The 19,256-nt window shown below is 36.9% G+C and overlaps 1 protein-coding gene across 1 annotated transcript in view; it reads right to left on the bottom strand.

Annotated features, from left to right (window-relative positions):
• Positions 1-18,743, bottom strand: part of gabrb4 (gamma-aminobutyric acid type A receptor subunit beta4) — a 104,823-nt gene extending 86,080 nt beyond the window's left edge. The window contains exons 1-2 of the mRNA XM_084136679.1: positions 17,230-18,743; positions 15,083-15,177 (exon numbers count right to left, since the gene is read on the bottom strand). Of these exons, the coding sequence (XP_083992805.1) occupies positions 15,083-15,177; positions 17,230-17,309 (175 nt within the window). The 5' untranslated portion in view covers positions 17,310-18,743. The remainder of the gene's footprint in view (positions 1-15,082; positions 15,178-17,229) is intronic.
• Positions 18,744-19,256: the final 513 nt, after the last annotated feature.

Raw genomic sequence — 19,256 nt, forward strand, 5'->3', positions numbered from 1 at the left:
GGGAGCTAACCCACTGCAGCAACATGATGTAATGTTCAACATATCAGAGTGTTTCAACTTTTCTCTCTGCACTGTGTTGTTTTTTATGCTACTGCTACAGTAGGTGATTGCTTAGTGGCTTAAATAAAAAAAGCCCATCCCAAATATCTATGACATGCTGGTCTCTTGTGTCTCTCCTTCAGATTAGGTCTATGGAATTGTTTTGCTAGATTTAGGGTACATTTTGCATGTTTCGCGTAAAGATGAGAACATTGTAAAAACGATCCCTGTTCACAGGGATTAAAACGCTGTATTATACTATACATGCCAGGCCAGTAGTTGGCAATGTCACTTTGTAAAGAAACACTTTGCACCTATAGACTGAACACGTAATGCACATGCACATGATGCAAGCGTGCCGCACAAGCACTGAAAAGTGAAGCCAAAACGTCTCGATCGCCCCCCGGTGACTGGTCCTAGTATAGGTCATAAACCCAGCCTCCCCGTGTTATTCAACGGGACTTGAGACCAACTAAACAATTTAATTACACTTCAAATATCTTTTTTCTGAAGGTGGTTTCTGTCATTTACTGTAGTTTTTATAACGCTGATTTAAATTCAAGTGTTTGTTTTTAAAATAAGTTTGTTTTTAGTTAGTTATTTGATGCTATAAAAAAGGTGGTGTGACGTCATGATTGACAGCTGTGATTGACAGGTTCTCTGAGCGAAGTAGTCACTGAAGCACCAACAGACTTTTTTTCGGGATCTGAGGACTGAGGAGATTGGAGCTTTAAATTGAATATCTAAATTTCTATAATTAATTATTTCACACCGAGAGTGAGGGCGGGGCCTTGATTTCGCGGCTTTACTTCCTGCTCACTACTGCACAGGTCTGGTCCCGAAATCGCTACTGCGCAGACTCAAGCCCCAAGATGTCAGCGCCATATCGGGACACTGGCGGCTTCACTTCTCACCAATGGAAGAGAGCGAAGGGGCGTCGTCCATATTTTTTTACAGTCTATGACATGATGTCACCGTTTCACAAATTTGCGTTTTTGTAGTTTACACAGAGACAAAAACAGTACTGTTTTCAAAGATTTGCACTTTGAAATCCGTTTTCAAAAGTTTGCATTTTCCGCCTCCCATAACACTATTGTCGTGTAAATGAACGACCAAAAACATTTTGAAAAAATCAGTTTTTAGTTGAAAATGATGTTGCGTAAATGGCCCCTTATTGTCCACCAGTAGGGTTGGGTACTGAAACCAGTACCAATATAGAACCGGTACCCAAGTAACGAGTATGTAACCGGACCGAATCAAAATGCAGATTTCGGTGCATTATTTCGGTGCCACTTAAATGCCTCAGCTGTCGGTTGAAATATTTGCCCTCTGGTTCTCCAAAACGGACGTAAGAAGCATCATTACCGCATGTGATCGCTAGTTTACCCTCTAACACGTACAATTGATCACACCAGTGTGATTAGAACGTTCAGTGCCAGAGACAGACGCGCTTAGCGCTGTCATATATCACAACTATTCAGTGTTTTTAACCACATAATTTAAATACACATAAGTACTAGTAAAACAATACATTTATAGTTTGTAAAATACACACTGATGTCTATGGAATCGGCAATAACAATCCTTTCAATTATAAATTGATGACGTGTTTAGATACACATTGTAGGTACTAGGTAACTATAAAATTTACTCTGTTCTTCTCACATTTCACCGGCCACTTACTTTTATGTATTTCGGGAGAAGTGGATGAATTGTCGTGTTGTAGGCTAAATCTGACAGATACAATACTCTGAACTGCGGTGCGTACTAACATGGCGAACATTGTGCGTTAGATCAACTAACATATATCATGATCATTATAAAGGTTTCTTAAATGACACAATACATTCACTTACATGTAAGAATAGAAAATATCAGCCAAGGACTGACTGACATGTAACGCAACCAATCACAGTTCGTTTTGTTCCGAGTCATGTTTTAGTGTGAAAATGTGAAGTCGATGTCCCTACAATAACAGACCTGCGTACATCTAATAAATTATTCATTCAAGAACGTTGTGCAAGTTTACTGAAACAATAGAGCCGCAAACTTCACATCCAGCATTCAGTTGATCCTGATGAGATAAACATGACAACCGGGGTTTTGCTTCACGGCATTTGGTTCTAAAATACTGTCACCTTGTGCAGGACATGCAATAAGTCCGGAGAGGTGTCGTATTTTGCCAGAGAAGGCAAAAATGTGGTCAAATTTCTGCAAAAGAATTGCTGAAAATTGAAAGCTGGTTTGTAGCATAGCAAGAATACAGACTACTTTGCTGTTATTACTGTAACTGTTATTTAGTGTTAAATTATTGTATTTGGGTTAGGTGGCTAAGGTTTTATTGGGAATTTATGTAAATTTCTTGTGTTTTACTTATATTTATATATTTAACCATACTTTAAAATTGTAATATATTGTTCAACTTTAAGATTTATTTATTTTTTTCAATAAAAAAGCCGTTCATTCGTGTCATTCACCATCGTTTTGACCCAACCCTATCCACCAGGCAGAAATAAGTCAGATATCCAACGAGCCGCATGGTTTGAGGTAACATTCATGTGCACTCAGTCATTTTTCCCTCATTAAATCATTACTAAAAATAATATTTTTTAAGAATATATTTACACTCAGGAGAGACTCAATCAAATCAGTAGCCTATTAAAGACTTTTTTATTCTACATGGAGCATCTGGTTGCTTATTAAAGGGATTCATGGAGTCTTCGTGTCATTTCAAACCTGTATGACTTTCTTTCATCTCTGGACCACAAAAGGAGATGTTTTGAAGAATGTGTCTCAAAATATCTTCTTTTGTGTTCCATGTGAGAAAGAACTGCAACCCAGTCTCAATTGGAAAAACATGTCCATGCTTCATGACACCTTCAAAGTTAAAGTGAGTGGCACTAAAAGTGTGTTCAGTTCAGTCAGAAACAGATGATCATGAATCTGGCAATGTTTTTTGTTGTTGTATAATATGTTCATTTTATATAGCACCTTTCTGCCAACTCAAGGACATTTCACAATACAACAATGGAAAAAATACAGCAATAAAGTAGAAGAGAACAAGCGAATAATCAATCCAGCAATACGCCATTACACACAAAATCATCCACAAAATCAAGAATAGCATTTAAGGAAGAGATGGGTTTTCAGTTCTCTCTTAAAGTCTTTGATATTGCAGATGAAATGTCCAGTGAGTGGTGCCAAGTTAATTCTATATCATGTTTGAAAATAATGTACCAAATACACTAAATCCTACCCAAAGCCTAACCGAGTGTTTCAAAAATGCATAAATGATATAATAATGCATTTGCTGAAGCAGCCATGCCATTTTCAACCCGATCTTACAGGTGTTACTATTTTACGAGGTGGCATTTTCATATGGACTCGTACGATGTGAATTCATACAAAAATTTACCTATACGATTATTAGGGGGAAAAGTAAGCCCTGAAACAAACAGTCACTTGGGTACAAGCAGATTGTACAAAAACATATGAAAGAGATCCTACAAATTCCTATGTTTTAGCCACCAATTCACCAAAAATAGTTGATAATTGACATTACATTGTGTTGCCATTATAGCTTGCTTCTACAATTCTTTGAGCTCTTTTATTGTGAGACCGGTTTTACGCAACTCGTACCAAAGCACTCCGCAAGTGCAATGCTGTACTACACTACTGAGCAATACTTCATCAGAAAAGCCATACTTATGGAGCTGGTTATGCAAAGCAATAATCAATGCATCTTTAAAGTTTGAGGTTTATTCAGATTACTAACCCTAAGAATGAGCAATAACAGTAGTGATGCTTGTCTTAGAAAACACCACTAAAAATGTAGTTTGCCTGCAGAGAACAGAATTGCATCTATGTGGTAACTCTAGCCTGGTTTAATATCAAGACACGGGGAAAAACGTCTCGGTTACGAATGTACCCCTGGTTCCCTAAGAAGGGGAACGAGACACTGTGTCTGACAAGAAGCTATGCGGTGTTCCCCATAGCATATTTTTCAGCTGCAGTGCGAATTCCCTTTCGAAAGGGAACCAAAGGCCTAGAGTAGACTCACTCTTAAGGGAAAAGAGTACATGTTCGCAGCTTTATGGATGTGTCGCCACCATTTCAAGCTTTGTTAACGGTGGGATCTGAGACCATAAAACCCATTTCAGAGGCGATGACAGCCAGATTTACTGTAAAGTGCTGTCTCCAGGGTGAGGGGCTCAAACTGGATGGATGGGAGAGAGTTGGTGGCCAGGTTTTCTCATTTGCACATCTTGTACAAAATCCCTTCAGAGCGGTTCCCCTTCATAAGGTTGGGGGAGCTCTGGTACTGGCCAGTGACTCTTTGAACCTGCCTTCCATGCCCAAACACAAACACAGTTTGTCCATTTTCCTGGCATATTAATGGAGCCCCCTGAATATGCGGTGAAACATTCCTGATGCCCCACCCCCAGAATAACCTCTGTTTGACTAGCACTACATACTCCATTTTTTAAGCTTGTACACATGTGAGTGATAGTAAATGGAAAAAATTAGAGAAATCATTGTATTGCTCAGTAACCACAACTTGGTGAAATTGCATCTGACATCATATCGCAGACCAGCTTTACATGGTTTTCTGAGATAAGTCCCTGAGAGCCTCAGAAAATGGTACATCACAGTAACATACTGTCCAGCGTTAAGACAGCGTACAGACATATACATCCTCCCAAGTTAAGATTTATCTAAAGCACCTTGTCCATGACAGTTGCATGTAATGCACAGCAATACATTAAGCTTGAAGGAGAAGTGTCAGCTTGTACGTTCCATCAGAGTGAATACATATCATCAACACACACACATACACAGTGGTCTAAGGCCAGGGACAGTAAATCACACTGCTAACGAGATGGTCTGCCCTCTGGCTACTCTGCACTGCTATTTGTCTAAGACTTGGCAACCATTTGGATTATATATCGGCCCTGCGATGTAAATGTACTTATGAGATGTGGTGGCATATAGCACTTAGGTTAGGAACCCTATTTGTTTGCTTCTAAAGCTTGACACATTATTGAGCACTTTAACAGAACACGCCCTGTTAATCTAATCTAAATATTATTATTTATTTTTTTATTTTTATTTTTATTTTTTTGAAATGGTTGTGATTTAGTTTTGGTTAAGGAGAAAGCTGGAGTTGCATAAAATGGCTATTTACTCAGCATTATGATACCGAGCAGCTATAAATGCTTTAGAAATGTTTTCTATTACATGTTTATTACATAGTTACAGCACATCTGATATATTTTCATGACATTTCTTTAAATTCCAATGTAATTTACAAAGTGTTGATCTGAAAGCTTTTAAAACATTGCCCACAGTACTAAAGTTGAAGGAGATGCCGATAACCCAGCACAGGAAAAACACTTACTGCTACAATTTACAGGCCACTGCTTTTTATTAGATTTCCTGCAGTCCATGGGGGCCACTTACATCTTGGGAAAAATGGTGAGGTCCTCAAAGATAATGTAATTAGTGGCCTTTTGTTCATAGTTTTGTTTCAATGGTCTCTCTCTTAGACTATAGGCCTTATTCTTCAGGGAGCAGGACACCCCTCTTGTTCATACAAAGCTTCAGTACCAGGACGACAGAGAGAGGTAATCCAGCATAGTGTGAAAAACAGTAATCTGATGTGGGTTTTATATCGTATATATACACATATTAACACTGGTGCATTGTGATCAGTCATGAGAAAAACATATTTGAATAAACATGTAAATGAAATTTGAGAGCTGCGGTAGAAGGCAAGATTTTCATGACATAATTTCAGTTTTTGTCTCTTCATCAGACAAAGATATTGTATGGCTTTTGAAGACTTGGGACATATAGTGTAGCACAAATCATGTGGACTGCTTTTACGATACATTTATGGTGCTTGAGCATCCTTTTGAATCTTGAAAGTCTCAAAGCAACCAGTTTACAATTCTTTAAAACTCTCTTATAGCGTTTCACGAAAAAAAAAAAAGTCATATGGTTAGAAATAAAAATGAGAGTCAAGTCAAGTCACCTTTATTTATATAGCGCTCTTTACAATACAGATATTTTCAAAGCAGCTTTACAATGATTACAGGTAAATCTAGAAGAAAATAGTGTCATAGTCCAGCTTAAGTATAGTTCAGTGATGGCTTATTTCTGTTGTAAGTTATTTATTAATAAGTATAATATTTTTTATTATATGTAAGTTAAGTTATTAATGTAGTTAATTTATATATATATATATATATATATATATATATATATATATATATATATATATATATATATATATATATATATATATAGCCGCCCTGGTGAACAGTGATGTCATCGTCCAACTTAGTTCAGTTCTCATTTAATGGTGTCAATGCAGGCAGATCAATAATATTGTTGAATATTAAGTGTCCGTCCCCAACTAAGCAAGCCAAAGGCCAAAGGCCAAAGTCGACAGTGGCAAGGAGTGAGTAAATGATCACAGAATTAAAAATTTTGGGTGAAGTATCCTTTGCGAAGAAAAAAACAACAACTGTATTGACAAATTATATTAAATGTGCACTTTTAGTGTACTAAACACATATATTATAATATTAATGAAATAAAAGGCCATTTAAGTGTACTTAAAGGAGAGTACATCCATGACTGTTTCTTAACACACTCAAGTACACTTTTAAAGTACAATTTGTAATAATATCAAATGAAAAGTTTTACGTTAAAGCACATTTTAAATCATTATAATCTAATAGTCTTTTGCCATGCTTTAATTAAGTACACTTATTTTGATGTGTTGATCAACATACGGAAGCAGATGTGAAGTACTTGAGATTAATTTTATCTGTAGTGTTATTTGATATTACATTGTTATTTGATACACATGGCAACCTCATCATTACAAATGTACCAATATATTTGAATACATGACATGCAAGTTTCAGTAGAAATGACAATGAAATTATATATTTTAATTTATTATAAATGCTTATCAGTACATTCAACAGCACACTTTGGCCATTTTTCATGGACAATAGATGTGAATATGAAATTACATACTGAGATGAGGGCTACTTAAGTGCTACATAAATGTGTCAAAAAGCAAACATGTAAGTTCAAATAATTGCATTTAATTGCAATTAACATGCAATTAAGTGTCCTGAGAACATTACATTTAGTTTGCACGCTAAGCATATTCTTCTGAAGTATATTATTTCCGTAATAAGTACTCTTTTTAAAAGTATAATTTTCAACAAGGGATTCCTCCAGTGTTTGTTTGCAGCACAGCATTGCTGTTGGCATTAGTAGTGTCCACGTCACCAAATCAGTACAGAGAGAGAAATGCAGTTAATTGATACTTTCACACACTTTCAATTGGAAGCTTTCCATACAGGCAGATTATGATAGGAATTTTAGTCAAACCATCCTCTGTGTGTGTGTGTGTGTGTGTGTGTGTGTGTGTGTGTGTGTGCGTGTGTGTGTGTGTGTGTGTGTGTGTGTGTGTGGGTGGGTGGATGTATGTCTGGAGGGGTGCCGGAAAACATGAACTGCTTATGTAATGTAAACACACACAGGTAAATATTTTGTTTGTGCTCACACATATTTAAGGATGAGAGAAGTGTGACCCTGGTATGTGAATGTAATTGTGTTTCATTTTCACACATAAATATGTGTTACAGAGCTACACAGCCAAGTGGGTTCATCTTAATAGTTCACCCAAAAATGAAAATGTTGTCCTCACTTACGCACCCTCAAGTTGTTCTAAACATGTATGGGTTTATTTCTTCTGTTCAACACAAACAAAGATATTTTAAAGATTTTATATATATATATATATATATATATATATATATATATATATATATATATATATATATATATATATATATATATGTAGATTATGCATAGAAATGATCTATCCCTTTAAATTATCTTATATAGTGAATCACATTTTATTGAATTGGTTTGTTTGGATAGTTCTTACTGATTCAAGTTCCTTTGGTGCGTTTTTGGTCTTCTTTTACAGTGAAATATTTAGTTAAATGCTGCTGTTCTGGACACAGTTAATAAATTATGATGTTTTATGATGTAATATATCTGTATAAGTTTAATGGCTGTCAACCTATTGGAGATTATTCATTCATTCAAAAACTAGAGATATTGTCCCCATTGTAGCTTTTAAATTATGTAAATAATGAGTAGCTTGTATCTTGGCAAGCTACAGTTTCAAAGTATCTTTTTTTATGTTAATAATTATCTTAACATTATAATGAGGATCCCTAGAAAGATCAGTTTTTGAGTAATTTTATTTCCATACTGTGAATATTAATAATAATATTTCTAAATATTAAAAAAAGAAGACTTTCTGTTGCAAAAAACCCCCCCAAAAAACATGTAGTTGATTTATGGCCTCGGGTGTGACATGTTGCGTATCTAGGCAACTGTATTCATGTTCCATTCTGTTGATTAAACTTTCAGCATGTTTTTTATGGGCAGCACATAAACAGGCCCCGGCAACATATCCAGACTCAACCAGACCTGGGAACGTGAAGGTATCCTTTGTTAGAGAGGATGACTTAAAATGAGAAACAGCAATCTCGTAAATTCAAGGTCTTCAGAGACCTTCAGAGGCTGCCCTGATTATTGAGGTTGTAAATAAGGCCAGCACAGGCTGTAATTAATCCTGTGTCTTCCTCTTCTAGACAATGGGGAATTCGGTTTCATTTGAATGGCGCAAAATGATCATTTTCCATTGTCATTTTTCCACTGGGATATTTACACTCTTAGCAGGTTTATACATAAGAGAGATCATGTACAGCCGGCTGGTCACGATCTCGAAATAAACCCAGACAGGGTGATCAGGATTTGCAACAGGTTCGTTATAACCCTGAAGTTTCATTTGAGTTACATTCAATGACCAACTGGTTGTACATTATCTCACTTATTATACGGCTGTTTATCTAATAAATAAATACATGGAAATACATTAAATATTGTTCTGAATTGAAAATATTTTGTGTTACTAGCCTAAAGCTTTCACTAAGGGAAATAATCCATTACTATGCAGAAAGAAAGTGGAATGGAGACAAGACGGTTGTGCAACAAGGTTACAATATTAATTTATATACTGTATTATAGGTCCAACTTTCTATGGACCAGTTATTCAACATATTTGTAATGTTTCTGTCTTCCACTATTTTAAGTTTTCATTTATCCAAGTCTTTGTATCTCTCACCGGTTTATTATTAAATACTGTATACAGTTAATGTTATTATTACATACAGTTTTATAATGTACTATAACAAATGAAGAGCAAATAGTATCTGCCACTATTTGCAATAAGTATGAATAGCATCTAACTATACTATTGACACTTGCAAAGAAAATACTGTGAAATGAGTTGATATAAATTCAATTTTTTTTTTGTGGTTGAAAGTGGACTGTGTCACACAAGATTTGTCTGCACCAAGTATTATGTTTACAGTGTGGCAATATGCTAATTTTATACTGACTTCAATTGTGAGTCACAAGTCTTTTACGCTTCACTGCGTTGCTGCCTACAACGAGTTTCAAATCAAGTATTAGTAAAATTTCAGTCAGGACTCAAACAAGGCAGTAGACAGCAAAGCAGCAGGGTTTTGTATTCCACTCAAGCTGAGTCCGATTTGAGTTCTGCTCAGACAGGTTGCTTTCTCAGACCGTACAGCACACCCATGGGCTACTTGTTGAGAGCTGGAGCCAAAGCCAATAACTATAACGCTAACATGAAGGGCAACAAAGTCGAGTGTAAAGCAAGGCTGAATAAAATGACTCATCATCTACTGCTGCTGAGACAATGAACCCTAACAGGGTGAGAATGGCTACAATAGGAAGACTGGAACTAACAAATACATGGATGGATGGGGGTGGGTCTGCTAGAATACATTCACATGATTTAAAGGGATAGTTCACCCAAAAATTAAAATGTTGTCATCATTTACTCGCCCTCATGTCGTTCCAGACTTTAAAGTAAAAAAAAAAAACACACACACACACACTATTTTGTACTATACAGATACAGACTATACAATGTATAGTATGAGAAAACACAGTTTTTCTCAGTCGCTTTGGTTAATTTCCTCGTATCATCCTTAACCTCGTCACCACACATGGATTCATGGATTACCTAAAAGCCTGTAACAAATCCATAGTTCATCAATTTATGTCAATGAACATTATCAGTGCCATCAGAATAAGTCCTTGCGTCATTGTTCACAAACAAGATAGTCAAAATGCTTAGCCATGTTGTTAATAACAGTGAATACTCTGAAAGTATTTCCTGACGATGGTTTTGATGACTAACTGAAAATGCACAAGGCGGCACTTTTTGTGTATGGCAAAGATTAATTTCAACTGTACAAATTTGGCGTATATAAAATATTGATAGCAAGAGACTGGTCTGTTTCGCTTTTACTGTTTCTCTGACAACAAATTACAGTAAAATGTCAAAGAAAGAGACAAGACATGTATGTATCTGTATAATATATGCTTGTATCTGTATATTTACTGTATACTGTAAAATGTGAGTGGACTACTGTAACATAAAGCATTACAGCATTACAGTAAGTACACAGTATTACAGAAGAGTGCACATTGTTGGATTACATACCTGTTCTGTTCTGTCTAAGGAACGTTTGAATGATTGAGGACACGGTTGTTCTCTCAACATTTGGCTGCCCCGCTCGACCAGCCTCTGCCATTGAAACGCCATGATTGAGAACATAGTACACAATAGTGGCCTTTATTTTATCGGAAATGTGCCTACAGTACAGTACGTCATTGGCCTTTTCTAACTCTTCAACTGTTTTGCCTCTCTACCCTTCCTCCAAGCATCCTTATACTCCTCTTCTTCTTCCCAGCTGTTGACCCTGTTCATTTCTCTGTTGTTCTTCTATTATCAGAATTTGTACCAGTGTTGTTCTCTGTCTACCAGAGATGCACCTCTGAGCTGGTTCTAATGCGTTACATTCCCCTTTATTAGTTCAATTCAAGATTCATCTGTGCAGTTCATCAATTCAGGACACATTAAAACAAAAAAATCTAATAGAAATGTATAGAAAATATGCTTGACAGATTATGACAACTAGTTCAACCATTTTGCATTTAATGACTTGCGTAATTAACTAATGCCTAGATGTTTTGAGGGACAATACTATTCAACAGAGAACCAGTATAATGTATTATGATCAACATGACATAAGGAATTGATAATGTAGGAAATAACAGACAATTGTACATAATCAATTGCATGAACGTACCAAAGCACTGGAAGTTTGTTCAAAAGAATGATAAATTGCTTTTATGATGTGCACAAGTGACTATATGATGAAGAATTTCAACTGTGATCTGGGCCCGGTTCCCCGATAACGCTCACTCTTAGCGCGCTAAGAAGACTCGAAAGATATATATCTTACCAAAGTTGTTTATGTTCCTAAGTGTGTTCCCCGAACCATACCTTAGGAACCATACCTTAGGAAGATATACCTTCTTACGTGCGACGTTACCGGGTGCTGTCCGTGGCGATGGTGCTGAATTGGTTGATATCGATGGCTCGAGAATCAATTATTCTCTCGTGCAGGGGCTGTTTATGTGAGAAAGCGGTGTTCTTTAAAAAAGAAGCACTTCAGAAATAGTTGAAATTGCATGTATTAGGACTCATGGGATATTATAAAAAATAATCCAAACTATAATAGCCTATAATAGCCTAGCCTACAAAATTGTATCATATATTGCTGCCATAATAACCATTTCAAATTTGTACGTGGTTTCTTCTCTTTCCCATTTTTGTTCTCTGAGGTGGAGCTGCGATGAAATATTGTTCTTGGAAATACTTTCCAGCATTTCAGTAATAAAAGTGTAGGCCTACATCTCGGTGCTCGGCAGTGATCAAAAAGGGTTTAAACAGTGGATTTTGAATCTCTTCTTGTAAACTCAGAGATGTGGATTCAGACAGCAATTAAATTACCACACGACCTGTTTGTCCAAAAACAGTAGGTACTAATTTGGCCAGGGATTTTTACGTGGGTTGGGTGAAAAAAAAAACACTGATATTATGGATTCGGACGGCACTAAAATCACCGACTCACCCCTATAAATGTTTAAAATACCACGAGAAACAATATTAGCGTCCGAATAGGACTTAACTGACAGTAGCCTATGCTTTCACTGGCCTTTAAAAGCGCTTTTTAATTAAATTAATAATATTGTATAATAATATAATTAAAAATCTAACAACAATCAGTGTAATGACAATTTTATTCTTTGCATGAAAACACTTGAATTAGCCTAATTGAATACTGTCTGGGTGTATTAAAACTTCAGAATTATATTCGTATAGACCTTCAACAGTGATAAGGTAAAGCTAAAAGTGGTCCAGACCAACCTTACGAAAGTGTGACTTACAGAAGATATACTTAGCGTACGAACGTGTTGGGAATCGTGCCATAACGTTAAGAGAGAGGTTAAGGAACAGGTTAAGAACTACTTAGCGGTTTAGAATGTTTTGGGGAACCGGGCCCTGAACAATGAAACCATAGAGACTGAGAAAAACGGCAATGTATTTTTGAACTTTAAATCATGTAAATATATTCAAGCAGACCCCCCCCCCCCCCAAACAAACAAACAAACAAAAAATAAATAAATAAATAACATAAAATAATTCATTTAAATTAGCAAAATATATGCACTTTAATAATAGTCAGTTTTGTTTGAGGCACATGGAAGTCAACTAGATATCCAAACTGTATAACCATTTAATAATCAGTACCTTTATGATGTTTAAAAAAAAGAGCACCAAATCTATATATCAAGCCTGCTAAATGGAATTGAAATTTGGCATTTGCAGTGTTAATTTTGTCAGCAAATTGGAAGGTGCAATCTATAATAAGACATTTGCACAAAAAAGAATGACAGTGCCTTTAAAAAACGCAATGTGCAACGCAATTTCAGTACGTTTAGAGGTTCATTAAACTTGCTTGTGGATATTTTGTTAATGCCATTTTTTTAATTTTTTTCGCAGCAATACTGTTGCGCAACTGTTTTTTGTGTGAATTCATGTGTGTGTAAGCAGGCTTTGCCTTCATGTGTGTTGTGATGTGACTTGGGATGCACACACACACAAATACACCACGGCCAAACCCCGCGGCTATCCCTCTAGCCGGCCAGAGAGATGAAGCTCTTTTAGGGCAGCCTGGTTTCCCGACAACCTAACTGGCCTCTTTCTTTCTCTCCATCTCTCTCCTCTCTGCCCTCTTCACCCCCCCCCCCCCCCCCCCCCCCTCTCTCTTTGGCTATCGTAGCTGCGGTCTGGGTCCAATTAAAATGCACGGTGCTCCAAAGCTGAAGTTGGTCAGCAGTTGTGTCAGGAGACTTGGGCTCTGACTGATGATAGAATTATCAGTATGTGATAGACTACAGTTCCCTGGCCTGCATCAGAGTGGATGGTGCTCCCAATACAAACGTGCAGCACTGTATCATTGCTCTGTGGAGGGGCCATCACTCCTGGTGAAACGATTCAAAAATCCTTTGTGTGGTGTAAAAATGGTGTTGAAGAGAATAGAGAACATTTAAATGATCTCCAATTTACCCTTCGCAGGGAGTTTGATTGACAGGCGATCTGACCAATCATAATCCGCCATCCGCCATTTATGTCTGACAAAGCAGTCAGGAGAGTTAGTAGATAAACGTCGGAGGATTTGAACTTGAAAAACGGTGTGTACTGACATCTTTCCGCGGTTAAAACAACATTCCTTCCTATGTTCATTCATGTTTATTTGATGCTATAAATTAACTAGAAGGAAGAGATGATCGGTTCACGAGCATCTTTAACTGAGGCTCTACAGCGATCTGTCAGACACATTGAAGAGCCACAAACCGGTATTTATTGTTTAAATTTCTTTTAAAAAAATGACCAAATTTGAAAGGTGAGACTTTGTTTCATATCAAAAGTAACCTGGTCTGTCCTGTCTGTCAGTGCGTTGTCAGTGCTTTGTTAGTGTCCTCTCTGCTCCGCGATGTATTTTTCACTGCGTGAGAACATGGTGTGGCGTTAGAGCGACGTGGCTAGTCGGACATAGCAACAGTAACTAAAGGGGACGGGTCTTTGCGAACAGTCAATTGGTCAATGTGTCCTGAAATACAGCAAATCAGAGGAATTCTATATCGGACTTGTCATCTCTACCAGCAAATTCCAAAAGGCCAAAAAGGCAAATCTATGGTAAAAACATGAATACAGTTTGAGGGAATCTATCAAATATTGACAAAAAACATAAATAATACACATATGATATTTAAATAGTGGCAAACATTGACATACAAGTAGATAGATGAAGGAGAGCTGCAAAGCTGAATTGAAAAGTACATTCTGTAGCAAATTTATAGTCTCTTTGCATTATCAGGGTCAAACAGAATGCTTGTGATGAATAGCCAGACAAGCCAACTTCTAGTTGTGGTGAAACAAAATTTTCCCCCGACTTTGTGGTTCGAAAAGCATCTTGTTGTCCTTCAACAATGTGAACGTGTGCAGAAATATGGACCATGAGCTGCAACCTAAAACTGTGTGCTCAGCCTTTGTGAAAACTGTACCCACACAACTTTTTATAGGAAAGGAGGGGTCCGGGGGAAAATAAATAAATAAATACGGGATACAAGAGTACAGAGTGCCTTTCCATCCCAAACAGCTCCTTGTTTTCTTTGCCTAACCTTGAAATTGATGCTAAACCATGAGATGTTTCAGCAATTTCTTGAAAATGTCTGCCTTCATACAGTCACTTTATTTTCCGACTTTACATGAGATCATGAGCAACAAACCAGCAAGTTTTGAAAACCTTCCTACACAGGAGATTTATGATCAGATGTGCAATGCGGAAAACATAGCACTATATTTTCTATATACATACAGTACTGCATTTGCCAATGATAATGTTTAGCACTAGACTCCAGATAAGTGATTTCTCTGATAGTGACTGACTGGTGAGAGTATAGGAATACGTTTTTAAGAAAGGATCATGTGTACCTCCGAAGTCTGGCCGGAGACGGATGTCATACCCCTTCAGCAATTTGTCCACTGTCGTCTTGGCCACAGATATTCCGGTATTTCCGGTGGAGGTGCTGCAAGAGAGAAAATCGAGAGCGCTTTTTGTCAAAATTCTGCTAAACCAAATATACAGCTAATAGCAAATTTGTTCATTCATATGATGTAATTGAACCATATATCCTTGATTGTTTATTAGCAATGCATTTTGTTTTCATTCAGACAGACTGAGAATGTTTGGCGTAATTGCCAATCCGAAGAGGCTTATCTTTAGATCAATATAACCACCACATAATCATTAACATAAATCTATGTGATTGAATAATTTATTGTTTTACAGAGCATAAAGTGTTACTGAAAGCGCAATTGGATCTTAAACAGAAACATCTAATAATGACTGTGCACGACTGTGTCCTGTTGCTGAAACTATAACAAAAACACTCAAACATCATACTGTCAAATGGGGGTGGTCAGGTCAACATGTAACTTTGACAACTGACATGACTGGGTTTATCTGGTTCAAACATGCAGTCCAGAGCCAGGTTTTTTTTTATCTCGGGGTCCTGGGGCCCCTGAGGCTCTGTCAACAGATGGGTAGTTGACGCATAACATATTCCTTTTTTTAATCAACATCAAGATTTTAGGATAAAATTTATATGAATGTTTAAAAGACATTTTAAAATTTAGGTTCACATTTTTACAATTTGGCCTTCACTAGTTCATTGTAGATCATTTTGTGGTATGACAGACACATTTTGAAAAGAGCAAATATTCTACATAGCCTCAACTAATAAGTGGTCATTAAGGCTGTATGCATAATAATTTATAAATAAAATAGTTTTCGATGTAGTATAATGTTACACGTTATGGACGTCTGCTTACAAAAAAAAAAAATGTAGTGTTACCTTTAAAAATGAAGAAAAAATGTATCTACATATTATGAATTGTTGTCTCAATGTGTGTAATGATGTTTGATCATGTTAATATTATTCATGAAAATACATTGAAAGTGTTGGGAGTCCCTTGTTGAACCTGTAGGTCTATAAAGGTTCAAAACCCCTGTTTAGAGGCATATGTTAGTGTTAGACAACTAATAATTTGCACATGAAAAAGCTTATGTGGCTTCAAACTAATGCATTTGAAAATGCCATACCTCAGCCATGCACACTGCACTTGAAATGAAAATATATAACGTCAAAATGGAAGGCATTGGGTTTTAAGCCACCACTGTTGATTTCAATTAGATTTAGTGAAAATCATAATAATCACGACATGAGATGAGTAAAGACAGCAGTGTTTAACATATAACAAGGCTTGTCATTTGTCTTACAGGTGTTTACGCATACACAGTATGAGATGGAGAAAAGATATATGTGTCTTCGGCCTCAGAGGCTTCAAAGCCACGTCGCATCTCAATGATCACCAGCGAACACATGTCATTAACCATTATTGACTAATAGGCGTCGTCGTTTTTATTCTTATTGGCTGAGTGATGATGGATCTCTTCTAACGCCAGTGACATGGTGGTATGGGTGGGGGTGGATCAGAAGAAAAGCACTGATCATTTGTAAATGTATATTTCACTCAGTGGATCATTGCATAAAGATATATAGCCTATATATATATATATATATATATATATATATATATATATATATATATATATATTCAATTAGTTAATAATTAAACCATTTACTGTTTAACTGAACAGGGAAATTATTATTTTATTTTTTTAATTATTATTTTCAAAGGAGAATAATATATAATCGACAAACAAAAGACATGACAGATTCTAAAGAAAAATTGTTGGTTTTCAATAACAGGCCTATATGCGCTGCAGAATTGAAACAACTATGTTTCTCACATAGCCTATGATTCTCTCTCTCTCTCTCTCTCTCTCTCTCTCTCTCCCTCTCTCTCTCTCTTAGACACTGCACACACACAATTCGACAGTTTATTCAGGTAAAAAAAAAAAAAAAAAAAAAAAAAAAAATGGCATAGGAAATTAAACATTTCGTACGCTATATCCCTATCAGTGAATTATGTGAGTGTCTGTTGGGATTTGACCAATAAGTGGCCTCATTCATCCAATCCAATAGTCATCATTTCCAATATTTTCATTTTCTTACCTTTGTACAAAGCAGACAAAGGACAAAGCCGCCAGAGCAGAAACAATTCCACATAATTTGTCTTCTTGAGGACCCAACATTTCCACAAATCCGTTTATTCAGTTTCAGTAATCCAACCGCCTGTGCTCCAAACTGATGTAAAACAAACAAACAAACAAAAAAGCAAAGCAAAACAAAAACAAACAAACAAACAACCCCCCAAAAAATAAATAATCCAAAAGAATCCAACAGAAGGGGATGGGAGGGAAAAAAAGGCCAAATGAATGACAGAGATCAAAGCACCAATGCACACATGTGTGATGGCCCCGCAAAATAAAATAAAATAAATAAATAAAAAATAAAAAATAAAAAAATACAGAAAATATTTAATGGGTCCCAGTTGTTTTTTTTTTTCTTCAGCTATGGAAATCCGTGCAGGTCAGAGACCCCCTCGATCAAAACCAGAAGATCAGACATCTCTCTCAGCTTCGACTGGACTTCTGGGAAAGTGCTGGAAAGTCTTCTTCAACCAAAACATGGAGAAAAATAAATAAAGATAAGATGATGAAAAAAAAAAAAAAAAAAAATGGAAGAGAATCAATCTTCTTCTACACCTGTCGTCGCAATTTCCAGGTCCAAAGCTGTGGGCAAGCCATGGCTCCAGAGATGCTCCTTCAAAGAGGGGGGTGCTCCACAGTAAGTGATATTTTTATTTATTTCCCCCCTCAGCTATAAAGGTTGGAGGCGAAGAAAAAAAAATTAAATCTGCATCCCCTACGCTGATGGTCGAGATATTCCTCTCAAAGTCACTGGGGAGAAAAGATGCACATTTAAAGAAATGCAGCAGAGAATATCTGATGCAGACGTCAGAGCTTGTAGTCCATAGTACAACCTTACATGAAGCAGAAGCGGGGTGAAAAAAACGTATGTATCTCAATAAAACGCTTGCAAATGTCCAAGCTTTGTCTAGCCTACTGGAAAACCCCCCTTATCTCTCGATTGAATCCCCGAGCATGTTCCTGCTCTTGTTCAGAGCAAATGATGACACACTTCAATTGCAATAACACCTCCAGGAATCGTAAAAAATAATCAAGACTGGAACAGAAATCTCCGTCGTACACGCTTGGATTTCAAAAGAAGAGTAAAAGACATGGTCCCCCTTTGAATGTGCTGAATGAAATGCCGGTGTTTGTTGAAAAAATAAAAGCGAAAGCGAACTAAAGAGGAAAGGCAGTCTGTCCACGCGCTTGTCTCGCGGAGGAATGATGTCTGTACTTGTCGGCTCGCGCGCTGCAACCTATTAAAATGCTGCGAGAGTATCCCGGCGCATTTTCATGCATTTCTTCCACATTCTTCAGCTCAACACACCCTCAAAAACACAAACACAAACTCAGAAATGGCAAAAAAAAAAAAAAAAAAAAGTAAATAATGACGGACAAATGAGATTTTGAAATCAGTGCCACTTTTTTTGCACACGCCAACATGCAGGTTGCGATGTTATATCAAGATTAAGGTACAAATGAAATTATAAAAATCATTTTGCATATTGCACAAATATATAAGTGGTGTGATTTTTCCCATGTATTTTTACTCGTAGTAGATGAGGGATGCAGGCATCTGCTGCTGTCTAGTTGCTAGGCAACCATGCTAGCAGTGATGCAGAGCAGTGGTGTTTCGGTGGCACATTTAAAGGAGCTTCTCTGTTGCATCTCCTGGACAGGAGGGCCCCAATGGTGATGTGGACATCCTCAACCCCCATTTAGCGCTTTTACAGTCCCCGCTGAAACGTGAGGAACATTGATGTGAAGGGCAGAGACCGACGGCCGTCAGCACTATCTGCAGCAGTTCAGCTGTGCTTTACAAGATTAGCTTAATGAGGCATTACAAGCCATATCAGTAACACCCTCTGACTTTACATCATATGTTTACTGGGTGTAATGTGGAGTGGATTCAGATGTGTGCTTGGTAGTGGTCAAGGCAGTGACTTGGGTATATGGTATCCTAATGAACTGTCTTTTCTGAGAATATTAAAACCTTAGTGCTCTTTC

This window comes from Abramis brama (assembly GCF_963993115.1).
Source record: "Abramis brama genome assembly, chromosome: 15".
Lineage (NCBI taxonomy): Eukaryota > Metazoa > Chordata > Actinopteri > Cypriniformes > Leuciscidae > Abramis > Abramis brama.